General features: G+C 37.5%; 1 protein-coding gene across 3 annotated transcripts; it reads right to left on the bottom strand.

Moving 5' to 3' along the window:
* Positions 1 to 10,631: 10,631 nt before the first annotated feature.
* Positions 10,632 to 22,257, bottom strand: chico (insulin receptor substrate 1 chico). 3 transcript variants are annotated; one of them, XM_018444988.1, is made up of 10 exons: positions 19,557 to 22,257; positions 18,098 to 18,243; positions 17,357 to 17,645; positions 16,817 to 16,933; positions 15,447 to 15,797; positions 14,407 to 14,819; positions 13,674 to 14,089; positions 12,755 to 13,175; positions 12,429 to 12,672; positions 10,632 to 12,332 (listed from the first exon to the last, which is right to left on the bottom strand). In XM_018444988.1, exons 1-10 carry the CDS (start codon positions 19,939 to 19,941, stop codon positions 11,374 to 11,376), a joined length of 3,741 nt encoding a protein of 1,246 aa, XP_018300490.1. In that variant the 5' UTR covers positions 19,942 to 22,257; the 3' UTR covers positions 10,632 to 11,373. The 3 variants fall into 3 exon arrangements, with proteins under 3 accessions (XP_018300490.1, XP_018300491.1, XP_018300492.1); XM_018444989.1 differs by lacking the exon at positions 15,447 to 15,797 and having other exon boundaries at positions 10,633 to 12,332; XM_018444990.1 differs by lacking the exons at positions 15,447 to 15,797; positions 16,817 to 16,933 and having other exon boundaries at positions 10,633 to 12,332.
* Between the last annotated feature and the right edge of the window lie 6 nt (positions 22,258 to 22,263).

Genomic DNA, 22,263 nt, shown 5'->3' with positions numbered 1-22,263 from the left:
TGGGCAATCATAGTCGAATAATCAAAAATAATAATGAGAAGAATAATCAATTATAATTGCAATGGTCAATTTTCTACGACTTGAGATCTTACGACCGTTACCGACTTCTATTGTAGACACCGTATTAGTTATTCGAGTAAAGTTTCGAAATACAGATCGATAATTTCCTCTTACCGAATAGAATAGGTATATGTATTTTGTAATTTACATTAGTAAAAAAACTTTCCATTTTCATTCATTTTCAAAAACCTTCCTTCAACTTCCGATGGGTCTTAAAACCTTCCAAATGAAGGAACAACATTGATCAAGTTCGGTGAGCAGTCTTCAAACAATTACGCCTTATTTTCTAATCACATAAGACGTTACACTATAATGATACTTTTTGTTAATCCTGCAAAATTTATCTTACAGTACGATTTAGGTACGACATTAAATATATATCTAGGGAACTTAATGTTTGTTCCATATTATTAATACTAATTGTAATAGAAAATCTCACAAACAACACATTCCAATCTCAGAATTAAAATAGATGTATTAATTATTCTCCTGTTTTTCTTCCACAAATATATAAAATATATTATTTTTCTTCCATATATATATATAAAATTATAATAATAAAATTCAAATTATTAATAATATTAAAAATTTCATAAATTTGTAAAATCGCGAAGGCTCGCAAATTAGTAAAGAAGTAAATAACGCATAATTTAATATTTTAACATAAATTTTTTATGCAAAGGTTATCACATATGTAATTATTGTGATGATATGAAACATTATAATATAAAATAACGCTATATTATGTAATATAATATTGTTAATAGTTATTACATAAGTTTCTAAATATTTTTTAAAATAATGCGAATAAAAGCAAGTAGTCATAAACGCTTCGTGATAGATTAAAAAATTTCATTGATTTACTAACAATCTCAGTTAAAATTCAACAATCTGTATTACTTATTTATGCGTCAGAGGAATTATCGCTCTCGTTACATAAGAAAGTAGATATATGCATTTTATGCGACGACAAAGATTGTCGTCGCATTGTGTTCTATATAATGACTAACATACATATATTTGGCAATTTGACCCGGGTTAATCGCACAATTGAAATACATCAGATAAATATTTCGTTGATGAACCATATCGTTCTGGACCTCCCAGAAGAAGAATGTGACAGTGACTCGCAATGGGTGGAACAGCCCTCTCAAACGCACTAAAAGTTTTATGCGCATGGGTGGTTGTGTGGTCACAGCTTTACACGAGGTCTGCGTAGTATCACTTGGGAGCACTGCATGCACACGCGTTGGACGACCTCCGTTTGGAAACGACAAAATGTTCACTGTAAGTTAACACCGTGACGGAGAGGCACACCGTATCGAACGTGCCATGACTCTTTCCGTTTTACGTTTTCGAGTAAAAAACGTCCGAATGTGAAAACTCCTTCGTTGACTATTAGATTATTTATTAAACAATAAAACAGAATATGTAAAGTATAATGTTTTTTTAAATGTTAATTAGTGAAACGTTTACAAGTTTCGAATTCTTTAAGGAGAAATACAAAAATAAAAATTTAGAAATAAAAAGATACTAATATTCCAAAAAATGAATGAATTATTATGCAGACATTGTTATAAATTTAATTTTAGATTATATATGCATAAATAAGAGCTATACACAATTATAAAGTAATAACATCTACACATTTCTTATACGTTTACTTTTATAAAATACTGATATATAGTATAAATAATCTAATATAATACAATCATTATTATAACCGTAATGATATAAATGTTTCATAACACTATCCCGTACTTGAATAAAAGAAATTAAAAGAATAACAATGTAGAATTCTACGTAACACAATAGAATATGAATTTTAATAAATAAATTGTAAGAACACTGTTCGCATAACGCACCTAACAGCTACTTGTTTTCCAAAAGATGTTCTTTTTTTTATCATTTAATAATTCCCTGTAAAAGACAATCTTCTTGTTTCATGTTGATTGCACCGATTGAGCGCACAGCAGATTACAAATATAAGCACAACAAAATAAAACAGAATAAATAATAAAAAATAAATACATATTTTATGTTAGAGTAGCTTATTGTTTAAAATTTTTCGTATTTGGCATACGACGTCTATTATATCGGTTTATGGCAAGATATTTATACTTGCTGTCCATTATTCACGCTTTTCCAATCTAACAATATTAAAGATTTTCATAGCGATTATTCCATATCAAGGTACAAACATTGTAGAGCAGAAGAAGCAGAATAAATAGTGAAATATAAATATAACGTGAACGTATTTCATACGGAAGCTTAGAAAGCTTACAGCTTATATTGATTCTTTGTTTCGCAGCGCACGACAGTCCGTTACATAAATTTATAGCATTGACCTGATGATCATTTTTACGCTTTTTCAATCGAAGATCCATTGTAATGTCTCGTCCACATTACAGAATATTACCGGATGTCTAGGTGCTAACAAAGACACGCTTACAAAATCCTTTTAACCCTTTTTCCACGTGGCGAGTTATCGACAATTGTTTTAATGAAAATCTTGAGTCTGGGTATTATAAATGGATAGATATTATGCTCTCACGAACATGAATACTTCCGAAACTTATGTATTAAGATTTTCTCTCTTGACTATATCATTTTCTCTTTATTGCATCAGTAGAATGTAGTACAGTAGCATGAAAAAATACAAAACTAAATGCATGGAAACTACATAGATATATTTCACAAAGAAACGAATCTAGTTATAGGGTCCATAAAACATTTTCTAAATTGCTCCGAGGCACATGGCTTCGAAACGTTCGTTGTCTTCTTCTTATTTCTTCTTATTCGTCACTAAATTCTAAAGAAGTCTTACTAGAAATTACAATTTTGATTGCTTGATCCATTTGTTGTTGTATACCCCTTTTTATGCATTGCCGCACTTATAAAATCATCGTCATCAAAAAAAATCTTAAAGAAGATCATTCTGGGATTGATCTTATGCAATCGTTTTATAATCTTTTTTTTTACGCTTCGTGTATGGATCTGCACGAATTTAAATGTTTCTTGTTTTTTGTCATTGTTACAGGTATTATAGCTTGACGAAATGCGACAGGTAAGCGCATTTCGTAAATCCAAACAAAGTTTTATTTATTTCCAAAACTGTATCATTATGTCCTTACGTCGAATGCAGGCTATTTTGACACCTTTCCTATGATTCATATAATGCAGCAAACAAAGGTGATAGCTTCCTGTATTTTCTTCGAGCCTTAAAACATTAGCTTATCAAAATTCGTAGATAAGTGAGAAATAGAGAATGGCGACTTTAGTTCAGATAAGATAAATACTCTTCAGTTATCGAACGTGTACAATAAGTTCGGTCCATGCGATGCTACAAATATTTAAGCGGTCTTTAATTGTTTAATTTGTAAAATTCTTTCTTCTGGCTGGTCCATCAAACGTTTCAAAGCATTTGTAGCGAGATTTCGACCATAGCCTATGTTCGGACATTTATACGAAACTTCATTTTTTATACAATATTATTATTTTTAATCTCAAATACTTTTTTAAATATAATATTACAATTTAATTGTAATCTTTAAATATAATCAAATTTTAATATTATAATAAAGAAAGCATTTGAGAGATTAATAATAATAATAAATTGTATATAAATGTGCCCGAAAACATATGTATGTACACGTCCGGTTACTGAAACATTTATCATATTCAGTAAAAAAAATGAAAAGATTAGTAATATATTAAAGTTAATTATATAAAAAATATTTACTTCGTTACAACATTTTGTAATAAAGCCAAAATATAACGATGTATTTGTATTTGGTACTACAAAATTGATAATAAATTATATATAGAGGTCATCGATACTGACATAGGTCTCCTAAAGCGATATCCCCTTATTTCTTAGAAATTAACCTTTGCACCTTATTAATACTAATAAAAACGTGATTTGTTTAATTAATTAAAGAAGTACAAACTCACAATTCATACATTTGTGGCTTATTTCTATACCAAATCAGCTAAAAACAAATTCTATGAATCCGAGAAGAAAATTCTTACGGTGTTCTTTTGCAAATTGCATAATTAAAATAATAGTGACTGTACAGTGTATGACATAATATTATTGATAATATTATGTCATTTTAAATGTTTATATAGTTTTATAAATTAGTTTTCTTTATAGAATAGGATATATCTTTATTTATAGAATAGGAATTGGCATTATTGTCTACTATGTCAGTTTTGAAGCCCATTTTATCAGACGCTCATTTTTGCATAACTTACGAAAAACTTAATTATTACAAAATTGCAAACAGTATTATAAAAACTGCTTATACTATCTGATAGAAGACACTTTTTAGTTTGTATTCATATTTTTGAAGTTGTATTTTTATTTTTTGTTTAAGAAATATTGTCTAAAAATAAAGTGGTATATCGGTATCGGTGACCTTCCTCTACTTATATTTTTACTAATCGTATTATAAAAATTACAACGTATTTAAAAGAAAAGATAAAAATTATACGTAGGTATATATATTACATGTATATATATATAAATTATTTTTTAAATCTTTTTTTGTGTAAAAATTTAAATTAATTAATTTTTTGTTAGATATAATTGCTATATTCATATTGTAATATTCACTATAAGCATAATAAAACATGTAACGTGTGTAAAAGTGTAGTCAAACTGTAAAATTCTTTTTCATTAAATATGTTGCAAATTATCACAAGCTAAAATAAATATATAGAAACACAAAATATGGATAGAAAAATGATTACAAGCTAAAAGTATCACAGGAACGCGGAGTTAGCGATTATCGCATATGCGTCTACATGAAGGCGTCGGTTCCATCGAAATTCAACGAGAGTAGTCTTTCTCGCGGGGCGGAGGAGCGACGACGAACGAAGAGGGCAGGACGCAAGAAGAAGGATGGGGCAGACAAGGACGCTGCCGCCTCTGATCTCGGCGATTCCATCATCAGCGACTCGGAGCCCGGAATAGCAGATAAAAGGCAATTGAATTTAAATCATGAATACGAACGAAGCGAGCGAGGAAGAGAATGCACGCGAGGGAGGAAGGGAACGAGCGATGACAGATAGAGACAGATAGAGAGAAAGGGAGGAGGAGAGAGCGAAAACGACAGACACGCGAAGAGAGGCAGCCCGAGCCCCGACGGCAATCTGATGGTAGCTTTGTGACGGTAATGGCTTCAACCCCTGGCCTCCAACCCCCGCGGGGCCTGCACCCCTTCTCGTTTACCGGTGAACACACGGAGACACAAACACCGACGGGGCCACGTGTGTGTACTCGGTGCCTCACGTCAAATCTGTGACTCCGGCGCAAATACGCACGTAGGCAAATGCGACGGTAAATTGGCATGCTCCGCGGCACGGTCGGCCGGAAATATTCCATTAATTACAGGTATAAAAGTACGTTACGAAAATATCGTTTGCGGATTAAGCGACGCATTTTACGCTGATGACAAAGCGCGCGACGCCATCGGGGGCAAATTGATTCTTATATCTATCATTTTCTAGCGCGGCAATGCGTAAAAAAAGGAAGCGATTTTATTAATTATTAGTGTACATAAACTCCGAAAAGACGTAAAGAAAGGATGATAGAAACTAAATAAATGAATGTACTTTATATTATTTGTCGTAATATATTATAGTACACATCTCTATTATTGTTTTGGACGATTAACGAGTATAAGCTTTCATGAAAATTCAATGTCACTCTCTCGGACAGTTGTAAAATTATTATTATTATATATTAATTATGTGCAAAATAGAGTCCTAAAATAAAAGTTCTTACAAGGAAAAAATAATTTAAAATAATATTGGACATTTTTATTAATAAATAATGTTACGAGGACTCGCAATGTTGGTGACGCTACTGAGGGCAAATAGATTATATTTCCGATCGATATCGATCATTATTGGTATACAACAATCGGTATAAGCGTCTGTCATTGAAGCCTTGAATAAATATGTGTGTCGAATAAACATCGGGAGTGCGTGTGTATACGTCGAATAAACGTCAAATAAGTCGCGTTGTCCGAATAAATAACGAGTCGTCGCTTCGAGCAAGTGTGGCGGAACGAGAGGCCTCCGAGAACATCGCGTTTCCTGGAGAGACTCTCCCCTGATCGATCCTCCGCAACCCCGGTTTAGACACTCGTGGAAGCCCGGACGTCGACATCGCGACGCCCGTTCACGAGCTCCACCCATGTAGCGTCGCCGTCGTACATGCGCAAGCCAGACGGCTCGCGAGATGACATGTTCGCCAAACATCGTAAAACGGCCGCCCCGTAATCAATTAGCCCCGGCTCCAATTAGCAGGCATACGCTTGTGAGAGTGTGTCTGAATTCACGCGCTGCCCTCACTGACGAGGCTCCTCTCAGGAGACGTAAACTCTGGATCGTCGTAAACAGGATTGATAACGCGCACGTTATACGCGGTGGCACGCGCGTAAAGTGCACGTAGAGGAAAATCCGCGCGCGCGCGCGCGCGTAGATTGTATTATTTTTATTGCGAAAATCAGCGAGGATGCGCACACTCGTGTGTGTGTTATACGTTAGCGAGTGCGTACGAAAGAAGAATAAGTACTTATTAAGATTTCAACCTATCAAAAACTGGTTACACCAGAATACACGGTTTCTAATAGGTTAAAATCTTAATATTTAAGTAGATACAGATTTAAAGATAATTTTCTTGGATAATTAAAATAATTATGTAAGAAATTCAAACATAATATGAACAATGCTCTGCAAAGAATTTTAACTTTCTAGCATTCAGCTTGAGCGTCTTACATGATTATTTTTATAGTTTAACAAAATTATTTTCATCTGTATCTAAATTTTTAGACAGCAAAACCATTCTTTCTGTGTTAAAATACAACATAATTGCGTAATAAAAAGTTACACTTTTCGGAATTTTGAGTGAAGTAATGAAATGTAGAATTCGATTGTTGAAGAAGTAATAATCAGCTGCTATTCTTCTTTTATTGGTACTTCGTTTATTGATATTTCTCCGTTTATTTATCTCTTCACTAAGTATCTTTGAGGCTTTCTTTTTTAGATTTTAGATCTGCTTTTTATCGATTTAATATTTATGAACTTGCACCATTCATCTTTTCTTCTCTTGCCTTCAACGTAGAGAAACTGAAAAGAATAGAATTCTTTTGAATACATCTTTTGTAAATCTGCTTTTATATTTTTCAAAATACATCCATTGATTTAACGGTTGTTTACCTGCAATTAAATACCGTGACATAAATTTTCTATATATGCGTGACCGTCCAACTCTTTGCTACAAATAAAAGCTGTAGATACTTCAAAGGTCCTACATTGTAGAAATTATTGTAAAAACAGATATTTATCCGGTTCTTTATTGACGAGGCACGTAATAAGGGAATTTACATTTTCCGCTGTCAGCAACTAATCCTATAAATTTACGAATCTATTACCTGATCTACGCCTCGTATCCTACGACCAATAGGATCACAATGTAAATTTTGAACTTAATAAATATTTAATATATATTTAATAAATATTTAATATAAGTATTTAATATAGTTTTTTTATTTGTAAAATATTATATATTTAATATCTTGACATTATTCTAATTTTAATAAATATTTACATATTATTTTAATATAATACTTTACTCCTGTAATATAAAAAGATCTCGGTGTTTCTTATTGTTAAATGCCTATATTAATTTCCAAATTTTGTGACATTTGTTGCATTAGATGTTTCAAATATTCAACTATAAGTAACTACTATTCGCTATTTTTGACAATAAATAAAAATAAAAATTTTCAAAAAATGTTATCAGGTAAAGAATAAATTTCTCACGTGATATTGATAGAAAAAACAATCATTTTAAAATTTCTATTAAAATTCATTTAAAATTAAATAAAATTTTAATAGTTTTATATAACCGTGAAACTTGATTTTATTTAAGATAATGCAGTATATATTTAGGATTAATTCTTATATTATAAAACATTTCGAAGCAGCTTTTATATTTTCAAATAATGAATTAATATGTGCTTGTATATAAATGTTTATAATATAATTCTTTAAAAAATTATGTTGACAAAATAGAAATCGTATTACACTAAATATCGGTAACATAGTACTCTAATTATTTTTCCAGAGTATAATCTTTACTTTCTTTAAATTAAAAATTTTTTCAAATAAATGCATGCGGATTAAGTTCCAATTCTATTTGATCTACACGTTAAAATCTATAGTCTTGATAAACAAATTAATAAACGCCATGCTCATTTGATAAATTTAATTGAACGCACGTATCATATGCGAGAACCGATTCGAAAAATATCATGACAAATATAGAGCACGTGGCGACATCTGACAGGAAATAATTAAAACATATCAGTATTTTACATTTCATAAGATATTTGTCACAATAAATTTTCTTAAATTAGATTTAAAAAATTAATAAAAGAAATAGCGATAATTTTAGATAGATACTATATAATAATAAATTAATTTTAACACATTCAAATATACATAGATACACGAGAGAATATACATATTTATAGCTTATAATACTCAATTACTTGAAGATAAAGACTTATCATATGTATAAAACCAAGTAAATATTTAAATAACTTTGATCGTGAGATTCATAAAATTGTACATTATATTTATAAATCATATATATTTTAATATTATAGCTATTGCATTAACATAAACTATTCGGAGTATGAGAAAAATATTACAAATGGAAACTTAAAAAATAATTAATGATCGTTAAACAGTTATTCATTTAAAATTACATTTCAAAATTAATAATCAAAGCCGATTTCTTTCCTCGACGACAAGTCCTTAGGATTTACAAGACATTCCATAAGGTAATAGAAAACAAAACAACGGTATATATATTGCGAGTTTATTAATTATTATTATTATACTTAATATTTATAACATATATATATTTATATATATGTATGTGTGTATGTGTGTACATATATGTATACGTACACGTATGTCCGTCACGTATATACTTCCATGTACATACAGCACAACAAAAAAAAAAGACCGCGCACGCACGCACGCACGCACGCATCCACCCACGCACGCACGCATACGCGCTCGCAACTCACATGAAAACTCGTCGAACATACGTGTACATATACAAGACACCCTGTACGTTACGATACAACCGCAATACGTTTAAATAAGATATATGCAAAGAACGTATATTTTTTTTTAGCTCAAACGAGATAAGCTGTTCTATTGATAAGAATCGATTCGTTACATATAGGCATCTTTATCCTTTCTTTTTTCCTTATCCTTTTTGCATTTTTTTCCCCTTAAATAATCCTCTTACTAAATATTACTCTAGATTATCTTTCTTTGTACCGTCCCTCGGCACGACGTCGGTTGTACCGTTTTCACAGAATATCCTGCAGCACGAATATGCATATATGTATACGCGTCATGCGACTGTATGTTTACGTGTACGTGTGTATACGAGGCCGAATTAGCTCTTTCGAGGCGCCTTCGGCCCGTCATAATTTATATGAAAAGCGTTATAACACATGTATACTGCCATTGTGTACGGAACATCTATTTTGTCTGCAATACGAATTCTATGAGAGATGTCGATCTAACATTGGCGGGTAACATTCCTTCGCGAGGAGACAATCGGATTAAAATTCGGCACAGAGAAGACGCGAGAGCGCAACGACGTGTACCTCCGGTATATTGAATATCGGTTTCGCTCTGCGGAATTTCATCCGGTTCGCAGTTAATCGTTACGAAGATCAGGTCCGTCGCGTTTCTCTTTCAGTACTTATGTTTCTGGTAGTGTACTGTTACACACCACCGTATTCTATGCGATATTCCTAAAGCTTACGATACCTCAATTTCGTTTAATTCATTTCCAATTAACGCTGATATCAACGCGGATTAGTCGCAACGTCTAAAAGCAGGGTTTCGTTGGCGTTGTGAGAATTTTTATCCATTTCGCGGAAACCCGACGAGGTCTCGTCGGAACGTATTTCTGTGTAAGAATAGGCTTAGAATGATCCTTTCGAGAGTTATAAAAATTGCAAATCCATGGTTTCACATTTTCCCTTACGTCTAAGATTTCGCAGATTCCGTTATTTAAGGTCTCATTGAATGTCCAAAGATTTTCGGATAAAGATAAAACGTTTAAAATAGAAGCCGATATCTTATGTCACACAATGTCGCGCAAGTTTATACACACATATGTATACGATTTTTTTTTTTCAATTAAAAACAATGCACAAACATATTCGAATCCGACAATTTGGCTGTTATAAAACATTAAGGTAAGTAAGCGAACATGTAAATAAAGTAACATGCTATTCCCTGTACAGAACAATAATGTGCAGATTTTTTTTTCGAAGAATCAAGTTCAATAGAATTTACAATGGGCAAATAAAAGGTACGTCGTTAAAATTTATACGCGTACAGAAAAGTAACAGAATTTATGTTACGTATGAGCGCAGCTCCAAAAACAATCGATATAAATTAATTTCATCGTCATATATATTAGGAAGTTATTATAAATATACGTTTAAATTTGGTGTGTATATATATCTATATATATCTCAAAAGAATTGACTTATACATATTTGGCTTGTCAGCATCTGGAAATATAATACAAAACAAAACAAATTTTGATAGAGATAACACGCAAATCCACTAACAAAATTAAAATTTAAAAGATTTATACATTTTTACAAGCGACTCTCATTTAACTAGATGATATATTCTAATATCAAAAAATTCCTTCTACTAACCCCAATTATACAAATACATTATTTTAACTAAAAATAAAAGATAATGTTTTTGTAATTTGCTCTTTTCCGTTAAATTACCGATCGTTTAATATTAGAAATAGCATACATGTGGACAGATTTGAGGACTCTCTTCGGAATCAGCGAGAAAAAAAGTATATTTCGCCTATATTAAAAAATTTCACATCATTCCGATAAAATACGATATTAATGCAGTACAACCAGAACTATAGGTACCAACGATGCTTATTTCTCAAACAATTTAAAATAGGCTGCCAATCTATTACATCAGAAAGATCGGCGAGCGATATAATGCCATTAGGCTGGAGAGAAAAAGAAATGAATTATATACAGTTCCTACCCGGCGCCTTGTTCGTTAGACCAGCAGAGCCAATGTCAGAACGATCGATTATACCCTGCCTACTCGTTGCTATCGTGGGGAACACAAGAGGCGTCAGCCAAACCACCCCGTCACGCACAGCCTTGTACGCGACACGGGGGCGGCAAAATATGCGCATTCAGGACAGCGCATATTTTAGGTCTGCTTGAGTTTCGCGAAGTCAATCTCGGCGTAGGTGAAATTCTCCTGTGTGGACGCCGGTGACACGGGCGCTGGATTATCGACCTCCGGCAGATCGAGACTAGCGTAATGCAGTATTGTCGCGCCCGGTTGAAGCTTCTCGTAGCCCTCGCTGTCCAACGGACTTGGCGTGGGCGTGGGTGTAGATGTGGGCGTAGGCGTGGGAGTCTCGTCGATGAACTTTGGCGAGGATGGCTTCGACTGTTGCGCGGTCGACGGCTTGAAACCCGTCAGAGTAGGACTGGTGTTTGGCGAGGCCGTGACGAGACGCGGTTTCGACACCGTTAGATCCGACAGTTTTTTCGTTATTACGTTAATGGGCTTACCGTGTTCTTGCGATGACGAAGACTTTAATATAACTCGAACATTCTTCTCTACAGGACTAGGTGGCTTCTCGCTATTCGCTTTCGACGAGGATATCGTCTCCGTCAATGGGGTAGAACACGACGTGTAAATCTTCTTTGCGGGTTCCATCACCGCGTATTCATTGTTCTTATTTTGGTTAGAAAAATCTTCTCCTTCTGTCGTGGAGAACTCATCGTTTTTTTTCGTGAAAGGTTTCACAGGTGACTGAGGACTGTTCAGAGAAAAGGGAAAAATCGTGGCCGATGAACCCGTTGGTGTTGCTCGCGGCGGAGAGGCGGGCGTGCTCGCCAGACTCTCGGATGTCGGACTTCCGTTCAAAGGTAGAAAATTTGGAGTTTTAGGTGGCTTGCTGCCCGCCTGAATCGCGATTGGTTGCGATCGCGATTTTTCCTTGCGATTGCCCGTTCGTGTTTTACGATTGTTCCCACCCATACTCATATTTATGTAGTCTTGTTCTAAACTCGGCCGCGCTTTAAAAGACATCTCGACGTAGCCCTCCGGAGGACGCCTCGGTTGCGGAAGATCTACAGGTGCCGTTCTTGTGCTACCTAAACATTCATAATAATTTTCACAAATATTTTATTACGTCATATAAAGAATAATATTATATTAAGGATTTTTTACAATGTTTACAAACTATTTACCTGGTGGCCCATTTGTTTGATAGATATCCTCTTGAATAGGCGATGACAATTGTTTCGGACTCGCTTCCGAATGCGTCCAATCTATCTCTATCGTACCGTCCATTTTCATATAAGGTCCCTCCGCTTCTTCTACTGGTTTTAAAGTTGTAATTACAGGTTTATGAGCGAAAGTTAGCGATGATATATGCATGTGGCTATGATTGTGGTTGGCAGTGATTGTATTATTATTGTTATTGCGATTGATCTGTAAGAAAAGAATTTTGTTGTTACTTAACAACGGCTGTGCAGTAATTTTATCAGCAAAAACATTGATATATCGATAATACCTTATTTATACCACTCATATCGACGTATGGGGCAGTAGTCGATATGGGAGCTTGTCCGGGCGACATGTCGACGTAGGAACTAGTGTCGGTGGCAGTAGAATAAGTAGAGTACAGTTGCGGTTGCGACTGAGGTTGGGAACATGATGTCGGAGGCGAAGAGAGAGCGGTTGGAATACTGGGCCTCGTGAAATCCAACTCCATGAGATCCTCCATGCGATCGGACGCTCCGGAGCAACCCGAATTGTGTCCCCAAGAGCTCGACAGCAACGGCGCGGAACTCGACTTCGAATTCGAGGTTTCCGAACCAGCAGGTAATGGCGCAGTAATTACATTGGCTAACCTTCCAATCTCGGGCCTCTTAGACCGACTACCTACGGAAAATGCTCGTACTCTGTTGGCGTCTTGCGGAGTAATGTCCAACCTGCATAAAGATTGTAGTAAAGTAAAAGACGCCATTTATATCATTTATATCAATAGCATACGTAAATAATGTTTAAAGCACTTGAGTAGCCATATCGACGTCGTAAGAAATTTGCTTGCTATGTGTTTGCCAGCGTTCACTTAATTCACATGCATAGTTTATTTACGTGCCTTTTACGACTATTTACTGACTATCGGAGGGGAGAGAGGAATAAGGATAACTTTGGCCCAACTTTACAAGTATTCTAATTGTTTTAAAGCAATCTTATTATTTCTTTTTATCCAAATTCTCTTTATTTACAAATGGAAAAAAAAGTTCAAGGTGTCATTTATACGTCACGATCCAATATGACTACGATAACTACTCAGGAATCTTAAAACTCATTTAGTTGAAACATTCTCTCAAATCATGCAATCGTCATAGAATTTTGTGAATAATATTTTATCGAATAACGATGTGTATAATACTTAACATCTAAATAATATTTTAAACTCATACCTGTTTTTACGATGCCTGTTGGCTTGTTCCGGTCTCGATCCAACGGAGTAAGCTCTAGTTGGTCTGGCTTGCAGATCTTCCCCGGGTGTTAAAAAGCTGGTTACCTTGTCCAAATGATACTCAGAAAACCGCAGATCCGTACTAGGCGTGCCAGACGTAACAGAACAGCTACTGCCATCGTTTTGCGACATATCGTCCGGAAAGTGACCGTTGTGACTATTTACAGGATCCATATCGACGTAACCGTCATCTCCAACTGGTGCCATCGGCACGTAGCCATCCACGTTGCTTTCCTCCACAAGGGATGATCCACGGGAATGCGAATGGGCCGTTGTCGCCGGGCTCATGGGCATATATACGCCTCCACGGCCCGGACTCGATCCACAGGGGCTGTACATTTCACTCTGGTAGGAACTCTGCAACCAGAACGATCAATTATCAGTGTTTACCCTGCAATTAAAATATTATATAAAACAGTACTTTGAACTAAATATCATTTTATTTAAATATAGACAACACAAACCAATAAAAAAAAATTTTATTTTATTTTAAATACAATAAAAAGGGGAGGGGAGGGAAGATTTGTTGGATTTTATTAAACACACTAAAAGGTCATTATAAACTTTTTTACTGTATAAACTAGAAAATGATTTACGCTACCTTTATACTGTTTTATATAAAAGCTTTTTTATTGTGTTAACGGATTCAGAAGCGATATTACGAGTACACTCACCTGAGAGGGCGAATGAGATTTAAAGTTTGGCGAGTATTTCAAATGTGGATGCGATGTCGACCACAGGGCATAGTCGTCACCTTTCTTGTCTAAGATTACAGGCTCGTCAGGTGTCAAGGAATGCCCGTACCTCGAGACAGTGCTTTCTTCTAAAATATTCTCACCACAATCATCCATCGAGGGTGACGATCCGGCCGAATCCGATGAACAGACGTCGGAAGATGGACTAATAGGCATCGACGCGATTGGTGGAGAATATGAGAGGCCTCGGCCACACATGGAATGCGGTCGCGGTACGTGCGACATAATATGGGCTCCTCTAGGATGGCTTAACACAACCGTAGTTGGTTGTCCCTCACTGGTAGTACGAGCTCTCGACGGCAAACTGTCGCATCGATCGCGCCCTGTAGCACCTGCAAAGATACTCATCAGAAATCTCCTCGTGATGTTTACTTGCATACAGTAGAAAGAAGCCAGTTCCATCGTCCCAGCATAGCAACAGCGGTTAGTTTTATATGTTCGCATATATAAATTATTATATATGTACACAATATATTTTTTGTTTTATATATATATATATATTTGTTTTTCTTAAGTTAAGCAACAGTAATCACGGTCACTTCATCAAAAATATTCTGCGCATTTGCAGAATTTGGGTTAAAAATTAAATATAGCAAAGTAAGGATTATGATAACCAGCTTGCAGAAATTATTATCCAAGTATCAACACTGGAGCATCCAGGAGAAATGTACAAAACATATTCATTCCTTATGTTCAATAACAAATGAATAGAAGATACGAACTAAAGCATTTGTTTCATAATACATCGTGCACTTAATAATAGCATGCTAGCAAAACTTTACAATTGTAATTATTATGATCTCTTATTAGATAAACATAACATTGATTGGCTTTATACAGTTTGGAAGGAATGAATGCGTAACAAAAAGAGCAGAACAAGCGTATTGCAGAAACACTGAAGGATAAAACAGAGATTCGGATCGATTAAACAAATATGTGTGACGAAACGAAATACATACACCGTAAAACGGATCTTTTAGATGGTTGCGTTTGATTGATAATAACGGCAGCTAAGGGCAGCGACAAGGTTCTCTGATGGGATATTGTCGCGGTTGTGGTTGTAGTGATCGTCGCGGTGACGGTCGCAGTAATGGTGGTGGTGATGGTAGTGGTGGTTGCAGTGATGGTAGTGGTAGTGACAGTAGTGGTAGTCATAATTGCATTTGTTGCTGTTGTGACATTGTGAACGGATTGGGAATTATTGACGGAATGAGGATGACTCGCTACCGAATGACGACGTCTAGCGGTACCGGCACTGTTGGCATTAGTCGTGGCAATCCCAGTAGTCCAAGCCCCGGTACCAGCAACGGCTGCAAACCACACACCTCTCACTATCGCACAACTGTCTTTTGTCTTACGTGCATCTTGTGCTGGATATGACAGATACGGCACGGATAGTGTACCATGCTGTTAAAGACATGACCGCAGAGAATCTATCTCTTATATTTCGCGATGAGTTATTGACAAGTCTGACACACAAAACCTATTTTAATAATCGTTTTCAACTAGCAACTGTTCTCTTAAATTTGATTTCCCTTATGACGATAACTTTTATGTGAAAAGAGAATTATGATAAAACACATGTACCAATAACATCAAAATGACAATAAAGCGTAACAATTCAGTTTTCTGTCTTTCGTCATCATTTTAACAAGATGCATTATGTATATATATGATACCTGACAAATATATGATATCAGACAATTTACAGATTCCAGATAACTTGCTGATTGTATCAATCATGCTATTTACACTATGAAACTAACACTCAGAAAACGATGCATTACTGATCGACCCAAACTTTCATTTTTAACACAATTGATCATTGCATTCGTAGAAAAGTTTCAGCTTTTCAATCTACATGTTCAAAAATTTATTTAATGTCAACATAATAAATTCTGACGTTACTTTTAACATTAAGAAAATATTTCCCACTTTATTAAACATTTATTAATCCTTTCCAAAGGCTAACGTATTACGAATAAACAAGCTATATGTATAATATAATAATAAATGATATTTACAGATGAAATGAGAATATGACAGCACAATTCTTTTTAAACTTATTTTTTCTAAAAAAATTGAAAATAAAAGTCATATCAATTGCGTATATATAAATAGTATGTGTTGCACATGTACCAAAAGTACCAAATAAAATAAAAGAAAAATGCAATGACCAAGTTTTCAGATAAAGTCCTATACCCCATGAAATGAAAAACTGAAGAAAAATAAATGACATGTTCACTGTTCTTATGTGTCCTTTTTGCCATTCAAAATCCATAAAACGCGAAAGAAGGAAAGCAAATAGCTATTGTGACAGAGAACAGACCCGTGACTGTATTGGTGGAGGAGGTATTCCGAGATTGACTACACTGTGTGAGAACAGAGGAAGTAGCAGTCTGCTCTTGCAGTGGTTCCACTTGCTCCTTGTATGTCTTCTGTTCCTCTGTAAACCCCGTAAACCCATTTGTGTTATTCTAAAGCTGAGCTCTAATGTGTACAGATACGACGATTCACCTGGTTTTCTTAAAGTATACAATTTAATGTGCGTGTGCAATTGGCGATAATTATGTGTAAAAGGAACGGTGTATCAGACGAAGTTTCAAGTCCGGATTTAAAAGGAATTTGTAAAAAGGATGATTTTAAATACACAAATGACGTATATCGAAGCAAACCGAGACGCAGTATCTCTGTCGATTTCTGATTATAGACACGTGATAACCGATATGTCCCAAGTTACATATGCGAAAATCACATTTCGATAAGTAATACGAAACACGCTGAAAAAACTGATAACTCACATCCTGGTGTAAATCACAATGGATACACGATATGTACAAGGAGCAGATTTGCGAAAATTGCAGCTTACCCAGGGGCGAAAAGCCATGAAGCTTTTGACCCGTATGCCGTCTTTGGAGAACGGATATAGGTTTGCTGGCTTCGTTGGCGGAGGAACTACGCGTTCTCTGGCGAGGCCCAACTTCGTCTTTGTTACTCTTCGAATTCCTCATCGCAGTCGTTATTACATCGTACATATTGAGCGCGATATTGTTATCTTCGACTGCCATCCAAAATTCGCCATCTCCGGTTACAGCGGATCGGCCAACCTCTATGTAGAATATATCATTCGCAAATCCACATCGTCTAATATAATTTAGCTGCAAAAGAAAAATAATTTAGAGATTGTATTGATTCCAACATTATTAAATGTTAAGTTTTCTTGACCTTCAACTAACGATAACAAAATTCTAAAATATATTTTTTAATAATAATGCGCACAATTAAGACGCTTAATTTGCGAAGCTTCACGGTAAGCCTTCCAAACAGTAATAATAACATATCAAGGCGTTGAAATATCACCGTGTGCAATTGCTTTCGCGTTTGGCGTCGCATAGTCTAAACAAAATCTTTCATTCATTTTATTATTCACGGTGAAAACTGATCCGTCTAAATACATCTCGGACCACCATGAATAAAAACGCATACACTAGACTACGGCGTTCTTTTGTTATTAAATAACAAAGCTCGTATAAAAAAATAAAAGATTATAGCTACAAGCACTAGTCTATAACATACTACACTACGCTAACTATATTTCATGTAAACTTACAGAAATCTCGATAGAATCAGAGTTATCCTGTGCCCCAATCTTCACTAAACTTAAAGTTTGATCGGTGAGGCATAATCTGTAGGGTCCGTGAATGTTCTTTCGTGCTCCTAGACCTCTTTTTTGCATTGTGACTTGCCATACGTGTTCTGAAAGACATAAAGAAATATAAGATACTAATCTCATATTTGAAACAGAAATAAATTATGAATATAATACTTCATTGTGTAATAAATTATATTTAATTTCAATAGATAAGTGCATTGTATACATGCACTTTGTAAATGAAGGGGCAATAGATATTTCAAATTTTCTATAGTCAATTATATTAAATATAGAATTCAAATTAATACGTATGGAAAACTTAAAATATCTGTTACAGTTCATTTACTGCAAATTATCGTAGTAATAAGTATCTATTTATAAAACGCAAATGTTCACTATCATGTATGTTTGCAGCGTTAAATATATTTGTAGTTCAAATGCGTCATAGTAAATAATGCTCGAAAATACATATAAAATAATAATATAAATACTGTGTGATTCTTGTATAAAATAATTTAAGTTCATACATATCAAGAGAATTGTGCTAATAATCGAGACGAACACAGAATTTTTTTTTATATTAAAACAGATTCTGTGTAGGGATCAAAGAAGTAATACGTAATTTGAAACAATGGCGTTTTGTATTTATCCGACATTACTCTTGTTTTCTTTGTTCCTGCAAAGAACACAAAAACACAAACAATTGCCAACGTTATTTTTATTCCAAGGCTACATAACTCGTTCGAAATGTGGAAGTCACAAAATACACAGATAGCAGCAACGCACTTTTTATTGTGTATCTTTGTATCTGTCCCTTTAGAGTTTCGCATAAATTTCTCAAGAATGTGTACACAATTAAATAGATATGGACAAAATAAGCGCCTTTTTTATAAATTACGAGAAAACTCGTGTTACGTTAAAAAAAAAAGAGGTAAATGAGAAAATAAAAGAATAAAATTCGCGGAGACGCAGTTTGTTCCGAAAATCGTCGATTCATTCTATGGTAGATGTAAACAAATTTGTACACGCGCGACCAAGTTCCGTTGCAGGTCCCTACGTCAATCGATGTAGATGCGCGATAATCTCATCATGAAAAAAAAAATCGATTACCATCCGCAGAAAACGAGAAGACTCATATTTTCCAAGACGTAACAGAAATGTGTATCAAGGCCAAATGTAGATTGCTATCTAAAGAACGCAAATGTCATTATTAGACAAATAAACAAGCAGGGATTTAAACGTCAATATATCGATATCGTTTATGGACGATGGCTGATTTTTTTTTTTTTTTATAGAGAGTATCAGGCACAGAAGAACGTATACCGATCGGAATGATAAAGGTTGCAAAGGGGCAATAAAGGTTGTTGATCGGTTTTCCCGACGTTCGGGCGGGAAATCGCAAAACGGCGCAATTTACCGAATGTAGGCCGCGGCTGTTCCCCGTCGGGCACGTCCCCGCTCTGTAGCCTGAGCATCGCCTTGAGCCACTCGTCCAGCTCCTTCTCACTGTCGAGGATCAGGCAGAAGCACTCGTCCTTGGTGTAGAGCGCGATCACATGCTTGTGCTTGGTGTCGCCTCGCTTATTGATGTTGAAGCAGCTGTGCAGCAGTATGCTGCGCTTCGGCGGCTGCCTGTTCTCGAATTTCTTCTTGCTGTCGTAATACTCGAGGCAGGCGAGGCAGCCGGGTCTCTCGCCGCGCAGTACAAAGTACTTCTTCTTCATCGTCTTGAGCTTCTTCAGGTGGCCGGAGCGGATCACGGGCCCGCCCGAGGGCGACGCCGGGCCCCTGCCCGAGGACATCGTCGGGATGACGATCGAGAAGATCGTCGTCGTCGTCGTCTTCGTCGTTGTCGCACGATTATCAACGAATCCCTCGAGTACGCGGGTACAAGCGTTTGGGCCCTTCGCGTTCTCCGTATCATTCACATGGTATCCCGGCTATATTATCGTCCCCGCTCGCTTCCCGCTGCCTGTTCCTTTCTCCTCGAGCATGCGAGTCGGCGTGCGCGGTTCGCGGAACGCGCCGAGAGCACGTCGTCACACGTGCGCCTCGTCCTCACCGAAAGACCGCGTGACGCACAACGGTGCAAAAGTTCATTTCATTGTGGCCGAGAAACGACGACAATTCCCACACTTGCGCCAAATATTCTCTTTTCTCTCTCTCTCTCTCTCTCTCTCTCTTTCGCCTTACTTATTTGTTATATTCTGCGTTTTATACTGATTTCATTTCCAATTTTTTGTACATAATCTTCTTTAACTTTTTGTGTTTCTGCGCGCCTCAATTGTATTATTTTTGAGTTTCACTATGTTTTCCTTGTCGATTCTGATTTCTCTCCAACGTTAAAAATTTTTTAGTTTCCGTATCATTTTTTGTTTATTTCAAACGTTCTTAGAGGACACGTCCCTAGACCGACGATAAAAGCTCAATCGATCGATCAATCAATCTCTTAATAAATAACAGATATATCTCTGTCTCTGTCGCTCCTCTAGCCGATTAACGTCGCTGCTCGATCGCCTTGGTGGAGCGTGATCCGCGCACTTTCGCGAGCATAACAATAACGGCCGTCAACGTGTCAGCGAACTGCGCCTTCCAACGCCACGATGCTTCTCTCCGATACGGGGAAACGTGCCGTCCTCGTCGTCGACGCTGTTATCGCGCGCTCAGGTCCGTCGCACATTGACAGTCACGACGGAAACGATATCGGGAGCGGCTCTCGCGAGCGCGAGCGCGCCTTCGCACGGCGGGAGCACGACAGCACGTTTCGGGACGTAAATATACACGGCGATGCGCGCGAGCAACAGCACCGCCAGCCGGGTTGCATGTGCGCTCGTCGCTGCGTTCCCCGAGGTCCGAGGGCGTGCTGCTGCTGCTGCTGCTGCTGCGTCGTGTCGCACCGCGTCCCTCTCTCTTCCTCTCGCAGTGGCAGTCGCGGACGTCCACCTTCTCGTAGGTTAGGAGGAACGACAACAATAACAATGGCGAGCCATGGCCAGCCACGAGACGACGACGACGATGACGACGATGACTGCGGCAACAGAACGGTCACAATCTCACGATCACCTTCGGTCTTCTCTCGCTCCACGTCGACGGCGTCGGAACCAAGTAGGGAAGATCCCCCGCGATCGCGCCCGACTACTCCGAGATGTTGCGAGACGGCACTCTCTCACTCTCGCTTCGCAGTTTGCTCCCTCCTTCGCTCCGTCCTCGTCTCTCGCTCTTTCTCTTCCTTTCTCACTCACCTTCTCTCTTTCTCTCCGCGTCTCGGCACGCCTCGAATCCACCTGTCACGCGGTTTCGTCTAATTTCGCCCGCCACCGATCTCGGGCCGCGTCTCGGGCGCGCCGAGGCTCCTCAACGGCTCCTCAGACGTGCCACCGCCGCTCGCGCATTCCTCGCGCGAGGAAGTAATTCGCGCGGAGCCACCACGAGCGAAGCCGTCAGCTCGCGTACGCCACGAAGTGCGGCCGTTTTACGAGCGAGCGCGGAGCACGGAGCCCTCCTCCTGCACCTGTTTGTCTCTCCGAATAACACAATTTACTGCGTGGTCCACGACGGTGACGTGTATACACACGAGTGCACGCGCGTGCTATCATACGCGTGCAAGAATAAACACCGACACTCACCCGCGCGCGCGCGCCACACACACACACGCGCGCACACACCCTCACACGTGCGCGCGGGCGCACGCGCAGAGGAACAGAGATAGATCGACGAAGCGGAGGGGAACCGGACGGTCAGACAGACAGACAGAGACGGAGAGCGCGATACGCAATACGATTCACGACGCAGGGAGTGCGAGAGAGAAGAGTGACGTAGCGGCAGAGGGGAGGGAAGAGGCACTCGCGACAAGACGGGTTCTCTTTCTCTCTTTCTAGTCGCGAATGAGCGCCGCGCATCCCGTCCCGAGTCTCTCTTTCGTGGAAAACGTGTTACAGCGTGGCGAGGAAACACGACCGACCGACGTATGTCTTTACAGACGGACGGGAAGTAGCGAGTGACGGTGAGCTCGCAGGTGGGCGGCTGGCCGAAATTCGCCCCTTATCGGCACAGCTCGCGGCGGTCGCGCGCTCCTCTCGATAAATAGGCTACTGCCAAGGGCAACGCGATTTTTTTTCATGCGC

The sequence above is a fragment of the Mycetomoellerius zeteki genome, unplaced genomic scaffold (genome assembly GCF_001594055.1).
Source record: "Mycetomoellerius zeteki isolate Tzet28-1 unplaced genomic scaffold, Tzet1.0 scaffold155, whole genome shotgun sequence".
Lineage (NCBI taxonomy): Eukaryota > Metazoa > Arthropoda > Insecta > Hymenoptera > Formicidae > Mycetomoellerius > Mycetomoellerius zeteki.
The sequence above is the reverse complement of the archived record's forward strand: the minus strand, read 5'-3'. Positions and strand labels throughout refer to the sequence as shown.

Bases quoted from the DNA above. Each gene is read 5' to 3' on its own strand.
- chico (XM_018444988.1), bottom strand. From the start codon at position 19,941: ATGTCCTCGGGCAGGGGCCCGGCGTCGCCCTCGGGCGGGCCCGTGATC. The intron at 12,673-12,754 runs GTATTATCGATA...CTTTTCTTACAG, and splicing joins ATATGAGTGGTATAAATAAG to ATCAATCGCAATAACAATAA. The intron at 12,333-12,428 runs GTAAATAGTTTG...ATGAATGTTTAG, and splicing joins TCAAACAAATGGGCCACCAG to GTAGCACAAGAACGGCACCT.